Here is an 18472-nt window from a genome sequence, read left to right as displayed (position 1 = left end):
TATTGAATGCATGCAAACTAGGTATATCTGAATGCCCATCCATAGGTTTTACCTTTTACTTAGCTTTTATGATGCAATGTATTCTCATAGGAACATGGGGACCTGTCTTAGAGTGAGTTAGACCAGTGGTCCATCTAGGTCAATACTGTCTACACTGAGCGACAGCAGCTCTCCAGAATTTCAGAATAAGGGCAGTCCCAGACACAGCTGAAAATATATGGGATTGAACCTGGGACTTCTGATACAGAGCAGAAGCTATAGCTTTTCATAGCCAACAGTTTATTGATGACAGTGAAGAATGGGGGAAGATTAATTTTGGTATTTATTTATGAAATTTGGTATTTCTTTATTGGCTGATCCTGCCCCCCCCCTGGTCGCTCCCCATTGCCTGGTCCCACCAGCTGCTACATGTTGGAGTCCAAAGGTCTTCACCTTGTTCCACAGCTTAGAATGCTGATAGTGTAAGTGTTCTGAATTCTTCAGTTCTTAATCTTGTGGATTAAGCTGATTTATTCTGATCCAACTGCTACAATCTGCATTAATAAGGTAGTATCAGAGAAGTAGGGGGCGAGGGTGGCACTGTGGTCTAAACCACTGAGCCTTGGGCTTGCTGATCAGAAGGTCGGCGGTTCAAATCCCCACGACGGGGTGAGCTCCCGTTGTTTGGTCCCAGCTCCTGCCAACCTAGCATTTTGACAGCACATCAAAGTACAAGTAGATAAATAGGTACCTCTCTAGCGGGAAGGTAAACAGCGTTTCCGTGTGCTGCTCTGGTTTCGCCAGAAGCAGCCACATAACCCAGAAAAACTGGGTCCCTCGGCCAGTAAAACGAGATGAGCGCCGCAACTTTATCAGAGAAGTAAGGTTGTGGACCTTCATTGGGGGTTTGCAGACATAGGTTGGATGGCCATTCTTTAACTATAATTCCTGCATTGCAGGTGTTTGGACTAGATGAGCCTTTTGTGACCCTCCCAACTCCGCAATTCTACAATTCTGAGTTGGAGCAATGTCTGGGAGGCACAAAGCAAGGATTCCCATGGCTTCTCACCAAATCCACCTGCAGAAGCAATTAGAAAAGAACAGAAAACTCTAGGGGTGGAAGTGTATGTGAAATCGATGTATTAATACTAAAGGATCCTGATAAGCCATTTGAACTTGCTTTAAATTTACTTAAATTATTTTGCCAAATTTGAGGGTTATAAAATAAAATTACAACAATCAGAATGGATTTGATACCACATACTAGAATAATAATAATCAAAAGGACATAATGAGGTGGAGTGGAATTTCCATAGAGAATTCCCATAACATATCTAGATATATGAATTGTTCACATCACTGGAGAAGAAATAATCAAATTCCATGGACAGAAGTACCCATAAGGTATATGGGCCACTCAAAATTTGGAGGAGCTAATTCAATTCAATCCTTTAAAATCAATGTGAGATGTTAAGAAAGGTCTAACCACTGCTTAGGGGGTGGGGAGGGAGAAATATCTGCCACCTCTTTGTGTAACTATGTGGTGAAGACCAACACTTGAGCCATCTGTGGAGGAATAGTGCCTGATGATGATTCCGGTTCATCATGGGTTAATATATCACTCCCATGATAGGCAGGTGTTCCCTGGGAGGCGGAGCTATACAGCGTTCTAAATGGAGGCAGTTGGGGGTTGGCAGTTCGGGTAGAGTGTTAGAGAGGGATGCAGGAGATGTATTAACAAGTCTGTGTTATATGAAAAGAAGATATGCGCTGTTAAGACCCAGAGAAATCCATGTTTTCAAGTTAAATAATAAAGTTGAATGTGCCTAACCCAGTGTCTCAGTACCTTCAGAGGTGTGACAAAGAGGCGAGAACAAAGCATTCCTGTGGAAGAGGAAACTGTTTGCTTTTTCTCCTGTCATACAAAGGGCTTGTTAGCGAAGGCAAAGGAGCCACATAGTTGCCTAAGGGAGAGGCACATTGTAGCAGTAGGGATCCATGGGAGGGAGACCCCACTGGTGGCAATAGGTTTCGAACGCAGCGCCTGAGGTACCCTGGAGGTAAGTCCAATTTGGACACTGGAGGTTTTCTCCCGTTTGTAAGGAAGCACAGGGAGAGCCTCTGTTGTTAAAGCAGTGAGGGGGTGGGAATCTGGGAATCCCTCACACCATCCCATTCACATCACAGGCAACATTCAGTTTCGCTGCTGAAAGCTCCATCTTCCCAGCACCTTGGCCGCTGCCCCGTGAACGTCCTTATTCCGCAGAGTATAAATGATGGGGTTGAGCAAGGGAGTTACCACAACATAAAAGACTGCAATTTGCTTGTCCCGGTCAGGAGCTGACCCTGACTGGGGGATCATGTACATAGACATGACAGTGCCATAGAACAAGGTGACCACCACCAGGTGAGAGGCGCAGGTGGAGAAGGCCTTGTGCTGTCGGGCAGTTGACCGCATTCGTAACACTGAGGAGAGAATGAGTCCGTAAGACGTCAGGATAACAGAAACAGGAATTAGCAGGGCCAGCACAGATGCAACAAAAAGAATGGCTTGTGTGATGTGCGTGTCAGCGCATGCAAGTTTCAGCACCACGGGCATCTCACAGAAGAAGTGGTTGATGCGGTTTGGACCACAAAAGGGGAGTCTGAAGGTGCAGGCCACGTTTATCGAACCCAGGAGGAAGCCACCCATCCAGCAGACTAAGGCAAGCTGCAATTGACGCCACCTACCCATGGCAGTAGTATACAGCAGGGGGTGGCAGATGGCAAGGTAGCGGTCATAGGCCATGGCAGCCAAGAGAAGGCATTCCGTGCCGCCCATGCCCAATGCAATGTACATCTGGATAGCACAATGGGCAAAGGGGATGGCCCCATTGCCAGAAAGGAGGTGAGCTAACATCTGAGGCAAGGTGCTGGTGACGTAACAGATCTCCAGGCCCGAAAGGTTTGTCAGGAAGAAGTACATGGGCGTGTGGAGGGAAGAGTCGGCCCACACAAGCATAATGATCACCAGGTTCCCCATAATGGTGAGGGAGTAGATGATGAGGATGACCACAAAGAGTAGAATCTGTGTCTTGCGGTGACTGGTGAGTCCCACCAAGATGAACTCTGTGACAGTGGTGAGGTTCGCTGACCCCATCCTGGTCTCCTGCCTGAAGAGAAAGGGCAACGTTGAGTAACCAGTGATGTTCTCTGGGAATGGGACAACCTTAAAAACAGATGATGTTTCACTTCCTGCAACACTAGAACAAATCCCAAACCAATCCACTTTGCATAATCATCTCAGCGGCAAGATACTGATGGACTACAACTCCCAGGAGTTCCGCTTCCGCCTGCAGGAATGGCTGACCCTTGTTCCATCTCTCCGACCTTCATGAGGAATTCGGCGGTTGCCAGGGGAGTTAAAGGCAACCCCCCTACCTCTCCGGGGGTTACGGAGAGGGGCCGCGGGCCCGCGATGCCCCCAAACCCACTCCGATTAAGGAGTGGGGAGGGGCTTGGGCTGAGAGCACTCATGAAATGTCGGCACTCCCGGGCGCTAACCTGCATGGCGGGATCTCCATGATTAAAGAAGATAATTAGGCGTATTCATGGACATGCTTCGGAAGGAGGGGAAGAAGCTCTGTTTACTGCCAAGGAATTTGTGCTGCTGAGGGTGAGAAGTCAAAGCTGTATGTTATCTGGAAGAAAGATTGATGGGGACGTAACGAGAAGGGAAGCGAACTTTTTTATTTTTTTCATATACTCTACGAGTTACTCCATACCTTCCCGGACGGGACGTCCTTGTTTGTTTGGAACAAATGAGAGATAAAGAATACCTGAGTGAGTAATGAACTTTATAAACTATTTTATTGAGCATATCCTTTGAAGTTGGAAAACTACTGAAGAGAGAAGCCCCCCTTTAACTGGATGGTCGGAGTCCCTGGAATGCGCTCAGTGGATTTATGGTTGTGACGCACTTTGAATTTGAACAGCGATCTGAAGCTAAGTTCAGCTACAGGGCAAGGAGAGCTACAAACTTATCAAGAGTCTATGCATAAAGTGACTGCTGTTTCTTTGCCTGAAAAAGCTGTAAATTTTACAAAGATCGGTGGTTTAAAAAATAAAAAGCTTAAGAAAACGAAAGTGATCTAAGCTTTTTAAGATGGCGCTGCTCCGTGTTGAAAGGCTGGCGCAACAGGACATTCCAGACAGAAGATATATGGGGGGGCAGGACGATTAAAACTCACACAGGAGAAAGAATATATGTGAACTCTCGTTTGATACTTATTTCAGCAGCTGTGGAAAAATCGGATGAATGAAGAAAATATTTTAGTGACTGGTGGGGAATGATCGGGCTTATTTTGGATTTTGAGAGAAGATTTGGACTTTAGAAAAAGACGGCAGTAGACGGGTGCGAGGAATCCCCAAATTTTTGAAGCATGGGAACTCCAGAAAATATTATATGATTTGGCATAATATTCGGTTTAATTGATATGTATTTGTATAATTCGAAATAATGAATGTGATATAATCGTGTTTTAATTGGAAAATTAATAAAAAATAGATTACAACTCCCAACCCCCCAGACCATTTGCTAGGCTGTCTGGAACTACAACTTCTGGAAGGTTTTCTCTCAAAGCACATAAGCCCTGCTTCTTTCCATTGTCCCATTTATAACCTGCCTTTCTTCCATCATGCAGCCCAAGGTGATGGAACATGGTTCCCATGTGATCACTCATCCAGGCACAGGCCTGACCCAGACCTTCTTGGCTTCAGCAAGGTAGTGGTCTAGTGTGCCTGCAGGCCATACAAGCCCCGGCTAGAGAAAGGCAACAGCTCCATCTGCTTCTCACCTTACAAACCAAGAAGCAGAAAATGGCAAGGAAACTGCCTTTGCCACTTTTACTTCATTAATATGCAATGCTTAAACCAGGGTTGGGGAACCTCCAGCAGCAAGAGACCCTGTGACAAACGGGGCTATTTCTTTTTCAAATAATTTTTATTCATTTTCCAATATTACAAAATCACAAAAACAAAAACAAAACCATTAAAAAAATATCAATTATTGCATTGTTTACTTAACATTGTTGACTTCCTCGATTCCCCCCTCACTGGGTCCATTTTAAAATTCCAATTAAGCAATTTCCATTTTATATCTTAAATCATTCCAACACATTTTATCATTCTCACTCAAATATTCTATTCTAAAAGCATCATCTATTCTTCACCAATAATTAATCAATTTATCCAAATCAAAATTTATTTTCCCGTCCTTCTATCTTCTATTTCTCCCCTTAGCCTAAAATTTATTCCCAATAATTTTCCATAAATTTAAATATTAATTCTTCTATCATCCTAACATTTAAACACTTAAAACTATTTCAGCCCCGCTTCCCCTGGACTCAGGGTCTCCCAGATACTTCAGCGAGTTCCATAAGTAGTTCCAGTTTCGGACCATTTTAGATAAATCAAAAATTTCCATCCATTATTACCCCTCACCCCACGCCCACCCTGTCCCAGCCTACCCCCCATTCTTCTTTGATCATCCCCTGCTGCCTCCCCAATTCTCTAAATACTGTAGTACTGTAGTTATATTTCCACTTTCCAGCCCTATCTCAATCCCCCCCCCATTAAGTTCTGGCCCCAGCATGGATCCTGCCCTCCCTCTCTCACTGGGAGGACATTATTCCATGCTGGTTCTTCTTTGGAGACTCCTTGGATCAGACATATGTTCTGTTCCCCCCCTCTCACTGGCGGAGCAATATTCCATGCATCTTCCTCATCTTCTGACAAACGGGGCTATTTCTGGTTGCTGTTGTTAAGTATAGTTGTTTAACTGATGCTGAAATGGGAATGCCTATGTGTGTAAACAAAGGTTTAACATGGAGAATGGTGAAATGTATATTGCTAACATTGTGGTTTTTCCACAGTAGTTTTCTAAGTGGTCTCTGAATTTCATAATGGGTTGATAATTAACCAACCTTTGGTTGTTCTCTAAACTGAATGCAACCTTTGATCATGTGATGAGGCTATTGAGTTGCCAGTTCACCATCTTGGAAGGGTGGTGGCTGGATTCTGTGCTCTCCAGGGGCATACAGTCTTGGGGGCTGGAATGCAGGCCATGAAGCCTGTGTGTGAGAAACAGAGCTATGTTTGTCGGCTTTGATTATAAGTTTGTTTAATTTCTAAGATGCTGAGCCTGTGCTCGACAGCACAAGGTATTGTATGGATACTGTGGACATATCGTTTATGCTTTTGTTCTGTTTTTGAAGAATGTTCTGCAAGTAAACTTTGAATAATGTTTTAATGGGTCTGGACAATGTTTCATTCCAAAAAAGCCAGTTTTTTATGCACCCAGTCATTTCAAACTGCACAGTATTAATATCTGCAATAGTTTTGCCCAGGTTTCTAAGCTGTGGTAGGAAGCCATTTAAACCAATTTTGGCATTGTCTCTCCAGAAGCGTCTCAGGAGCAAATGTTCTGAGCAAAAAGGAAAAGAACCTAACAGGACTTCCTGTTCATAGCAACTATTGAAGGGACAGGTGTGTGCACAGCATGAGAAATAAGGATTTAACCCACCAGAGAAGGTGACAATGGCTGGGTTGAAAAGAGGTGCTGAGGGACATGTCAGAAGACCTGAAATCTATAGAATAAAATATTGCCTTAAAAAAACAACACCCAGTGAGGCAACCTGTCAACTTGGACAGGATACGAAGCAGGTTTAGCTACACGATATATATATTTAAGATCTACACTGAAACTAAACATTACAGTTATGCCAATAGGAGCTTCTCTTCTCTCTTCTCCACACTCTCCCACATCACAATCAGCACTGTGTAGTACAGCCAGGTTTTACTGTAGACCAGGTGTTTGGTCCTCCAGACCTTGCTGAACTACAACTTCCTTCTTCCTTAGCCATTGACCATGCATATTGAGGCTGATGGACTTTGAAATTCAATAACAAGGGTCAAAGGTACTCCATCCCTGCTGTAGAATGCCCTCCCATCAGAGGTCAGAGAAATAAACAACTACCTGACATTTAGAAAATACCTAAAGGCAGCCCTGTTTAGGGAAGTTTTTAATCTGTGATATTTTAATGTATTTCAATGTGTGTTGGAAGCTGCCCAGAGTGGCGGGGGGACCCGGCCAGATGGGCGGGGTATAAATAATAAATTATTATTATTATTATTATTATTATTATTATTATTATAGACCAACAGAACTATTCTTCCCTAAGCTTCCCTGGGGAGGATTAGATACATCAGACAAGGAACTAAAAACAAATTAAAAGGGAAGAGGCAGAATTGCTGATATTCTCCACATCTGACCAAATGCATTAAAATCGGTAACTTTTCAAAATAGCAAATGTCCACAGTGTCAGTGACTGGAAGGTGAGGATGAACAGAATTCAGAGAACTACGAATTTTGAAGGAAATTGGTTTTTTCGAAGTGCAGATTGGGTGGGTTATTATTACAGAATATCATCTTACCTTTGTGCCTCTCCAAAATGTTCCTGCTTGACGGAGAGCGTATTCTGCATGGCACTGCCTTATAGGAAGGTGTGCATCAAGAGTTGGATTAGTTAAGGCAAAATGTTGGGAAATTATACAGAAGGTTCCTAGAGACTGTCAGTGACTTCAGGAGAAAACCTGAATTTCAAATGAGGGCAGTTGATGGAATGTTTCTCTACACTGTTTAGGAAAGTGCTGCAACCAAAGCAGGGTCTTCATAGTCAAATGTCTAATGGCTTCTTCCTTGAAGGTGAAATCTGGAACCATGTAGCTTTTCCAAGCTGTGAAATGTCCAGGTCCGAATATCATCCAGAACTGTTTGTAGACTTTGCATGGGCACAGACACAATGAGCCATTGTAGTATTGGTTAGAAATGGACATCTTAGCTGGTTATTTTTGCCCATTATAGTCTCATTATAGTCTCAATTAGGAAGAGTTTGAATGGAAATTATGGTGCCTGACCTCTTCCAGTGAAGTCTCTGGATGCTAGTATAGTATAGGGATGGGAGCTAGTTTACTCAGTGCTATTTTTCTAGAAAATTGTTCTCTTATCATGGCAATGGCGCCCACCTGAGAGGTGCCAGAACTGAGTTCCGGTGAGTTCTGGCTGGAAAAAAGCCCTGAGTTTACTCTTAGTTAAAAAGCCCATTGTGTCTAGCTCTATGGATCTTGCTTTCTGGATGCTCACATAGATGCCCTTCCATGTTTGTTCATGGTGGTCCTTTAACTATAGATATTGGAGATATTTTGCGTGCAATGCTAGTACACTAACACTAAGAGCTGGTTCCTCAACCACCTTGACATAAGCTCTACCAAGCAATCTATAAAGCTTTCAAAGCAACTATTCTTGCCTATTCCTATCAAAAGAAGATAAACAACAGATTGGGTTTTGCTTTCTCCCCCTATAACTTGCCAAAGCTCTGAGGGTCAGTAAGACAACGAAGAGTGTGGATGCACTCCATAGGGATTGCTTTCATCTCTTCGGAGTTTCCCTCTGGATCATTATCAGTCTGTTGCTAGTTACTTCATCGCCTTGGGTCTCAAGGTCTCAAGAGGTTAATTTAGCAAAACTGGGAGTACTTTCCAGCAACAAAGGAGCATAGCTTGCCAAACACTGATCTGGCCTGCAGCCGGTACCAGGTGCATTCTAAAGTTTGGTGTAGATACCTGTGTTTCAGGCAAACATCACAAAACACATTACAGTGGTACCTCTACTTACGAATTTAATGCGTTCCAAACGCATATTTGTAAGTTGAAAAGAATTGTAAGTCGAATCCCATAGGAATGCATTGGGAGAAAAAATTCGTAAGTAGAAGCAACCCTATCTAAAAATTCGTAAGTAGAAAAAATCCTATCTAAACCACATCCAAGATGGCGGACGGAGCTCTGTTCATAAGTAGGAAAATTCGTAAGTAGAGTTATTCGTAAGTAGAGGTACCACTGTACATTTCAAAGAGAGAGAGAATAAATAACAATTATATAATATGATGGTAAAGACATGATTCCAACTAGGAATTTCTTCTTCTTCTTCTTCTTCTTCTTCTTCTTCTTCTTCTTCTTCTTCTTCTTCTTCTTCTTCTTCTTGCCCGTTCTTTTCTCTGCTTAAGGCAGGGCAGTTCTTAAGAAACCCTCTGATGCTAGTCTGGAATAAAAGGACCCACCTCAGTTGGAACACCAGAAACGAAATGGCAGGCAGCTCTTCATGCAACTCTCCCCACCCCCTGCTCCTCCCCTCAGGTCCTTGAATGATCCTGTCATTGCTAAATGTAGGAGAACAAGAGATCAGATTTTCTGAGGTCCTATAAATCTATGAGCTCCGGTGATTTCCCCCACCCTCTCCTGTCTGTGACCTTCAACATCATAGATTTGTTTGGAGAACCGCGGTTTGCTGCCTCTCAAGACCACTCTGCCCTTGTGTTTATCGACTCTATCCTGAAGACTTTAGCTACTGCGGCATGGACATCCTTATTCCGCAACGTGTAGATGATCGGGTTGAGGAGAGGGGTGATGACAACATAAAAGATGGAGACGTGTTTGTCATGGCTGGGGTCTGTCCCTGACCGAGGCCTCATGTACAGGCCAATGAGGCAGCCATAAAACATGGTGACCACCATCAGGTGAGAGGCGCACGTGGAGAAAGCCTTGCTCCGGCTCTCGCCCGAGCTCATGCGCATGACAGTCGCCATGATGAGTCCGTAAGAGATCAAGATGGTGGCCAGAGGGACAATTAATATGAAAACCCCCACCCCCAAGATGATGGCCTCTGTGAAGCTCGTGTCGGTGCATCCCAGCCTTATCACCATGACGAACTCGCAGTTGAAATGGTTGATCTCATTGGGGCCGCAGAAAGGGAGTTGCATGATAAAGGCTGTAATGAGCCCAGAGAGAAGGAAGGCTCCTACCCAAGAGATGGCAGCCAGTGTCAAACAACGTGCCGGGCTCATGGCTACAGCATACACCAGGGGGCAGCAGATCGCCATGTAACGGTCGTAGGCCATGGCTCCCAGCAAGAGGCCCTCTGTGCAACCCAGAGAGCAGGCCATGTACATCTGAAAGGCACAGCGCCCAAACGAAAGCCTCCCATCCCCGGCGAGCAGGTGGGCCAACATCTGGGGCACGACGGTGCTGGTGAAGCACATCTCCAAGAGTGAGAGGTTGGAGAGGAAGAAGTACATCGGGGTATGGAGGCGGAAGTCCATTTGGACCAGCAGGATGATGAGGAGGTTGCTCGCCATGGAGATCAGATAGGCAATGAGGATAATCACAAAGAGGGCAATCTGTGTTCTCCGGTGGCTGGTGAGTCCCACCAGGTAGACCTGGGTGATCATGGTGTAGTTCCCAGGCACTGTTCTGTCTTGCATCCTGCAGAGAAAAGAGGAACAGGGAGGGTTAATAAACAAGTTCCCAGATGCCATAACTGGACAGGATTGGCTGGTATATTTGTGTTGTATTCGGTTGATTGTGCCCCTCCACATTCCACCAGCTTTGAGGGCAGCCTTCCTCCATGGCAGGACCCCAGGTGTGCTGTTAAAGGACAAGAAAAATGACACCCACAAAGTAGGGTGCCTGTTGGATATCAAATACTTGGGTCACCTCCAGAGTGTCAGAGTTTTGCAAAAGGGATTCAAACACATACCGGAAAATGTTGTTGCTCTAAAATCTACTTTACAAAATAAAAATAGACTTTTTGTGATTAGGAAAGTGAAGAAGAAATGCGCTGAAAATTATACATGGCATGGAGGAAGTGGGTATAGAAAAGTTTTTCTCCATCTCTCATAACTCTAGATCTTGTGGACATCCAAGGAAGCTGAATGTTGGAAGATCCAGGACAGATAAAAGTACTTCTTTGTGCATTGCAATAGAGCTCATCTACACTTCTGTTTGTCCTTAGTGATTTTTTCATTTGTCCCATGCTTTCCCATGGGAAACCCACCATTTAGCGCTAAATTGGAGCAAACATCAGTCTGGAGCAAAACCCACTTGACAGTGGTAAACAGCATGCTTTCCCAGGGGTAAGTGTGGACCAGCCCTTAGTTAAACTACGGAACTCACTCCCACAGGAGGCAGTGTTGGCTTGCAGTGAAATTTTAAATTCCACAGAAACCACTCAGCATCGGAAGTAAGGTCTTTTATGATGTGTGTAGAATTCAGAAAGCAATGTTCCCACCCCCAAATCCATGACCATGTGTGGTTCCAATAGGGCAGATCATTTAATCAAGCAGAGATAAAAAAAATATGGGCATTTATAGTTAACAGAAGTTACAGGGACATGGGAAGCTGTGTTACACTGAATCAGAGTTTGGGTCCATCTAACTCAGTGCTGCCTGCAGTGACTGGCAGCATCTCTCCTGCCCAAAAGAGGTGGGATTGAGCCTGGGACCTTCTGCATGCAAAGCAGACGCTCTCACAGGGAGTCATGGTCCTTCTCCATAAAGGAAGGTTCTTCATCCATGATGAAGGTTTTGCAGCTTCTATGGCAGACAAACAAATCAGTTAAAGTCAACTGAACTTCCTTACCATGTTAATTCAGAGCAGCGGGAGAAAGCATTCATTGCTTGTTGCCTTTAAATTGCAGAACTGCTCCAGAGCAAGGAAGCCGTGAATGTTTAGTTGACATCGTGGGAGCTAGCCCAGCAGTGCCCATCATAGGATATGCTGCAAATTTGTAGGACTGTGGGGTATTCTCCCCACCCCTGCCGCCCCCACCCCCTGATGCTCATTTCCAGAGTTCAGCTCTACTGGGGAGGAAAAGGTATTGTTTTAGGACTGGGCATCTGGACAGAAGAGGCATAACACAGCCAGATGGAACTTCGTTAATAGTATGTTGCCAAGTACATCTGTTGCTAGGGAAGATGCTGGTGATTGATCTCAATAGCAAGGACTTCCTGAAGTCCCCTGAATGGGATATACAGTAAAGGCATATGCCCCCCTTTTAAGGACATTAAGGCATATGTCCTCCTGAATGGGACATAAAGGCATATGTCCCCTTTCGACTATGACGTAGTTGAAAGGGTGGCATAATCTAGGTCTCTCTCTCTCTCTTTTTAAAGGAACAGCTGTTTGAATGGGGAAGTGAGACCGAGGGCATTCCCAGGCCATTACCGTTTTTGGCAAATTCAGGTTGCTCACTTAAAGATGATTTATCACCCGTGCAACAAAGCTGCTTCACCGCAAAACGGACTTTTTGCAAACAGGGAAGTGAAGAGAGAAACATGTGGCTTCTTGGTGCAACATTGTACAACCTTCCCACAGACAAGACAGAACGAATGCTCAATTCTGAAGGAGCGTCTCCACCCCCATCGTTCTGCCCGGACACTGAGGTCCAGTACCGAGGGCCTTCTGGCGGTTCCCTCGTTGCGAGAAGCCAAGTTGCAGGGAACCAGGCAGAGGGCCTTCTCGGTGGTGGCGCCCGCCCTGTGGAATGCCCTCCCATCAGATGTTAAAGAAAAAACAGCTACCAGATTTTTAGAAGACATCTGAAGGCAGCCCTGTTTAGGGAGGCTTTTAATATTTAATAGATTATTTTATTTCATTTTTCTATTGTAAGCCGCCCAGAGTAGCTGGGGAAACCCAGCTAGATGGGCGGGGTATAAATAAATTATTATTATTATTAGTAGTAGTAGTAGTAGTAGTATTAGTATCATCATCATCATCATCATCATCATCAATAAATAGCTGCAGCCATTTAACCTCCCTGCAAACTTTGTGCAAACAAATCAGAACAATTGCTCAACAGGGCAAATGGAAGCAACCTGGGAGCACTGGCAGAGGAAGTGGAGTGCGGGGGGAGCCCCCAGGATGCGTGCCACGCCCCCAGGACATGCGCCAGTCCCACCCCCGCCTGCTCTCCGCCACTGCCTGTGAGAGATTCATTTAAGGCTCTGTAACCTCTGGTGGCGCTGTGGGTCAAACCACAGAGTCTAGGGCTTGGAGATCAGAAGGTCGGCGGTTCGAATCCCCACAACGGGGTGAGCTCCCGTTGCTCGGTCCCAGCTCCTGCCAACCTAGCAGTTCGAAAGCACGTCAAAGTGCAAGTAGATAAATAGGTAAGGCTGCAGCGGGAAGGTAAACAGCACTTCCGTGTGCTGCTCTGGTTCGCCAGAAGCGGCTTAGTCATGCTGGCCACATGACCTGGAAGCTGTATGCCGGCTCCCTCGGCCAATAATGCGAGATGAGCGCGCAACCCCAGAGTCGGTCACGACTGGACCTAATGGTCAGGGGTCCCTTTACCTTTAACCTCTGGAAAATGTATTTAGGAGTGCTGACTGCTTCTCTAGTTGGGATGTGCTGTTGGACAGTTCAAGCTGTAAATAAGTTCACTCTGTAAATAAACACAATCATTACTCAATCCCATAAGCCTTCAGTGATCTATTTTAACAGGAAATGGTCTAAGCAATGGACCTCTGGAACTTCTTGCTCCTCAGGGACCGAGGGGTGAGCCGAAGAGCATGTTTAATCAAACTGGGAACAACTTCTACAGTGATCCTTTAACTCAGAGATACCCAGTGTGATGCCCTCCAGATGTTGTTGAGACTACAACTCCCATCAGCCCCAGCCACCATGGCAGTGGTCAGGAATGGTGGGAGCTGTGGTCCAATAATATCTGGATGCACCATATTGGCTTTCCCTGCCTTAGGTATTGTGCGTTTCCCTCCCTGTATAACCCTGCCTTGGATAGTGAGACTTGCAGGGCATGAGCAGTAACCAAAGGATGCTTCAATAGCAACTGTCTGGATTGAGTGTGGATTCCTGGTACACGTTAAAGACCTGGTTTACAGTTCCTGGTTCCTCCTGGATCCCATTGTAAAGGGATCACGCGAGTCTCACAAACCACACATATGGGGGGGGGAGGCTGGTGTGGTGCGCAGCAGTATGGAGGAGGGGGCTAGACCCAAGAAGATTCCACTCTCCACTTTTTACACACAGTAAGAATCCCATCAGATGTTGCTTGAAATGAGACCTTCAGGGAATCCTTCCCACTTTGACTTGTATTTCCGACATTGATGTGACCAAGAGCTGTAGCTCTGCTAGGTTCCTGGGTTCAATCCCCTGTGGTGGTTCGAGCATTACCACCATGCAGGTATATGGTAAATGACTTAGAAATCTGTTCCCAAGTGCATGTTGGGGGTAAAAATGAGTCTGAAAGGGTTGGAAATGCCTGCTCTCAGGTGCCCACCCTCTTCATGCCAGGCACACTGAGCAAACCCATTTGGGCTTCACCGCTACCTCTTTCCACCCACGAACTGAGCGTATAACCAAGAATGCACATGACACAGATAAAAAATTCCTTCAGTAGCACCTTAAAGACCAACTAAGTTTTTATTTTGGTATGAGCTTTCGTGTGCATGCACACTTCTTCAGATACATGCACACGAAAGCTCATACCAAAATAAAAACTTAGTTGGTCTTTAAGGTGCTACTGAAGGAATTTTTTTATTTTGCTTCGACTCAGACCAACACGGCTACCTACCTGTAACATGACACAGATGTTCTCATTAATAGACACACACACCTCGCAAAGCTTCTCAAGAACTGGAGGGTTCTTCCAGCACACAGTTTGAAAAGCTGCCACTTCAGATCCATCCCAGTTCATTGCAAGACAATTGCATCCCTCACACTAGAGAGAAAAACGCGTGAGGTGTGCCTTCCCACCCATGATGGAGATGCAATGGACTCAACAGTTTGAAATGCTCTAACGAAGGATGGGCTGGAATCCTCAGAAACTCAAAGGTGGTGCCTTAGACTACGAAGCACAATCTCCCCCCCCCCCTCGGAATTCTGCTAATGGAATTGTTGCTCTGCGAGGTGTAAACTGCGGCGCCCAAAATTCTTTAAGGCAGGCACCCCCAAACTTCGGCCCTCCAGATGTTTTGGACTACAATTCCCATCATCCCTGACCACTGGTCCTGTTAGCTAGGGATCATGGGAGTTGTAGGCCAAAACATCTGGAGGGCCGCAGTTTGGGGATGCCTGCTTTAAGGTATAGTGTTTGCACAGCCCTGGACATTAGGCATAAAGCTAATTTTACTTTTAACCATTTTGTGAGAAGGGTAGTGTAGAAGAGAAACAGACATATAATAGAGAGAGGTGATCAGACGGATCTAGAGGCAGTCACTGCACAGTTTTATTTCATTCAAGTTCTGTGTTCAGATAAGCCCACCTGAGACCACCACACCTTGCACCTTGGAGAATGTCGCTGAGCACTGCCAGGATTCGCTAAGCTTCAAGCTCTTTCGAGATATCTCTCCAACGAGTTCTTAAAGACTTCTAAAGGGATGGAGACCCACCATCTGCTTCCAGTCATGGATTCTACTGGCCCATTGTTGACCCATGAATTTACAACAGAATAAATGCTTTCTTTCCGTGGCTCCTTGCCTTTATGTATTACTCTCATCTATTTAAGAGCTCGGTGTGATAATAAACTTTCTAGCTGTGCTCCATGCGGGATCCATCATCTTGCCCCCCAAAGACCATTCCCCTATTTCCACCTGGATTATAAACAACCAATTATTGCACTTAAACCCCCCTGTGTGTGAGACTTATTCTGCCTTTGTCATTTGGGAACGGTACTTTTTAGAACGTATTTGAAAGATGATGCAACTGTGGCAAAGATTAGATGCCCCCATGGCCAAAGAAGCTTAATTAGCCGTGAGTTGGGATAGTGGAGAATTTTGATTCAGCTCACACTGAAGGCAAACCTACCAAATCTGCACTTTCTGAATTTAATGTCTTTCCTTCCAATGTTATGAATAATAGGTTTTCTAGAGGTCAGAGTTCAGTTCCGTGTGCATGTGACAACAGAACCATAGAATCCCTTCATCATATATTATATATTGCACATGGTCCCTCGGACCAGATTTTTATCCCCCTTAATATCAGAAACTTTGGTTGAGACTCCAGAATCTCAGTTAATATACAAGATCCGAGCAGATCACTCCTTGTAGCCAGATATCTGATTGCAGTTTTATCCTATAAGAGGAAAAATGGGTTACTTTATGATTATTGACATTCCGTCCAAGTCTCTGACTTATATTGGTGACCTGATGACCAAGTGTTATGTTGTTCCTACTTTGTAAATGAAATTTATAATTTTCTTTTATCCTATTTTATTCTGCTGTATGGTGTATATTATTCTGTGTTGGTATCTAAATGTGGGCCTATGGCCGTAATAAAGTATTTGATTTGCACTTTCTGAAACAATATGCAAACCAAAACACAGCCACCCTTCATAATTTTCAAGCCTCCAAATTTTACAGGTGCAGGTCTGAAGCCAAGTATTGTGTACAAAATGGCAGCTATTGTGGTAAATTGTGCATAGGAATGCATGTACTGTGTATAATTTAAAAACCGCATAAAATTAAAATTGAAGACCATCGATTAAGCATTATAGAAATATGTTTTCTTTTATATATATTTATATATATTTCTTTTTATATATCTTTTATTAAGTTTTTCTACCTTGCAATTTAAAACATTCATTTAAACAACCTTAAAATATCAATGACTTCCCTTCTCTTTCCTTGGTTCATTTTGCATACCATAAATCCCTGCATATTTTACATAAACTAAACCGTTCAGTTTATTACATCCATCAAAACTTATTTACACTGTTGAATTTATCTTAATGCTGCCAATGTTTTCAAATGTACACAATTTCCACCCATATATTCAATAAACATTTTCCAACCAACCTTCTCTAAACTTCTTCTTGTTCTCTTATTCTACATGTTAAGTCTGCAAGCTGCGCATATTCCATCAGCTTAATTTGCCATTCTTCTTTAGTTGGGACCTCACTCATTTTCCATTCTTGGGCTAACAAAACACTGGCCGCAGTAGTGGCGTACATAAATATATATTTTTTGACACCTGGGAATTTCCATCTGAAATATCCCCAACAAAAAGGACTCTGTTTTTTTGTTTTGTTTTGTTTTGTTTTGTTTGGGGGGGAAGTACTTTTAAACATTTTTTTTATTCATTATAAATTATTTCCCAATACTCTTTTACAAAGTCCACCACATATGACAGAATGTACTCGTTGCATCTCCAGCAATTATCTGATTCAGTCTTATACATTTTAACAAGTCTTGTTGTTGTTGTTGTTTAGGCGTGTCTGATTCTTTGTGACCCCATGGACCAGAGCACACCAGGCACTCCTGTCTTCCACTGCCTCCCGCAGTTTGGTCAGACTCATGTTCGTAGCTTCGAGAACACTGTCCAACCATCTTGTCCTCTGTCGTCCCCTTCTCCTTGTGCCCTCAATCTTTCCCAGCATCAGGGTCTTTTCCAGGGAGTCTTCTCCTCTCATGAGATGGCCAAAGTATTGGACCCTCAGCTTCAGGATTTTAACAAGTCTACTCAGAGTTAAATACCATCTGTAAATCATTTTCAGGTATGTTTCCTTAATCGCATGCAGTTCTCATCACCTATTCTGGCTTCCTGTTTCCGGCAGTGAGAAATGGCTGACTCCCATATGATTGGACCCCAGCCGTGCCAGTAATTCAGGGCCGATATGAGGGTAATTAGCCCTGACAGACTCCCCAGGGTGGGGGAGAACTGTCTCATAGACCCGCAGATTGTCCGAGATTGCCAGCTTGCATTGTTCAAGAGGAAGGACACCATAGCTGCCAAGTTTTCCCTTTTCTCATGAGGAAGCCTATTCAGCATAAGGGAAAATCCCTTTAAAAAAGGGATAACTTGGCAGCTATGAAGGACACTGAGTCCCATAGCACGACACGGCTGGCACTCCTCGAAGCCATTCTCATAGCTGGAAATATCTGTTTGATAAAATAATCAGATTTGGACAATAAACAGACATAGTCTGGACCGAAGAAGACTGAGAAAAAAACCTGCAGATTTGTACAGTCCCAGGCTAGGACTTCAAAGAGATTCTCATCATGGTGTTTGGATTAAGGAGGTATTGTACAATATTTTTTTTCTTCACAATACTTACAATTGGTTTTTCTGCCAAGCCTCATTAAGATACCTAATTTATTTTGAGAAGTACAGATGGACTATTTATAATTGGATATTCAATTGCGCAGCTTTAATTGGCTTGAAAGACTTGATAAAGAAATGAAGAAACAAGATGGCACTCGTTAATGACGCAGCACAGAAAAATGCGAGTTCCTCCCTGTTTCGAAGGAAGTAGAGATGCTTGTTGGCTGGTTTTGCAGTGATTTGAGACAACAATTTGGGATAACATGCAGAGCAGCTGTTTGCAGAGTTTCTTCATTAAGTGCGAGAGAGAAGGCTAAATGGATGTCTAGCAGCTCCCCACCTAGGGCCCAGGAGGGGGGAATGTGTGGTCTCCGAAAGCCAATCGATTGTCAAATGATTTACATCTGTGGAATACAGTTTACTTATAGTACAAGATGCAAACAGCATGCCTTTCATCAAGCGACAGATTTGGATAACAGCCCGGAAGGGAGTGCTGCCTCATTAAATCTTAAATGAGGATTTGGGTAACAGCCTGGATCGGAAGTGGAATGAAGTCAGGGAA

General features: G+C 44.2%; 2 protein-coding genes across 2 annotated transcripts; both read right to left on the bottom strand.

Moving 5' to 3' along the window:
- Positions 1 to 2173: 2173 nt before the first annotated feature.
- On the bottom strand, positions 2174 to 3118 carry LOC118095605 (olfactory receptor 2G3-like). Its single transcript, XM_035136850.1, has one exon. The coding sequence runs from the start codon at positions 3116 to 3118 to the stop codon at positions 2174 to 2176; it is 945 nt and encodes a 314-aa protein (XP_034992741.1).
- A 6250-nt stretch (positions 3119 to 9368) lies between these two features.
- On the bottom strand, positions 9369 to 11425 carry LOC118095606 (olfactory receptor 2D2-like). The gene is made up of 2 exons (XM_035136852.1): positions 11382 to 11425; positions 9369 to 10335 (listed from the first exon to the last, which is right to left on the bottom strand). The coding sequence occupies exons 1-2, from the start codon at positions 11423 to 11425 to the stop codon at positions 9369 to 9371; spliced, it is 1011 nt and encodes a 336-aa protein (XP_034992743.1).
- Positions 11426 to 18472: the final 7047 nt, after the last annotated feature.

Source organism: Zootoca vivipara, chromosome 12, assembly GCF_965207765.1.
Source record: "Zootoca vivipara chromosome 12, rZooViv2.hap1.1, whole genome shotgun sequence".
In the NCBI taxonomy this organism is placed as follows: Eukaryota; Metazoa; Chordata; class Lepidosauria; order Squamata; family Lacertidae; genus Zootoca; species Zootoca vivipara.
The sequence above is the reverse complement of the archived record's forward strand: the minus strand, read 5'-3'. Positions and strand labels throughout refer to the sequence as shown.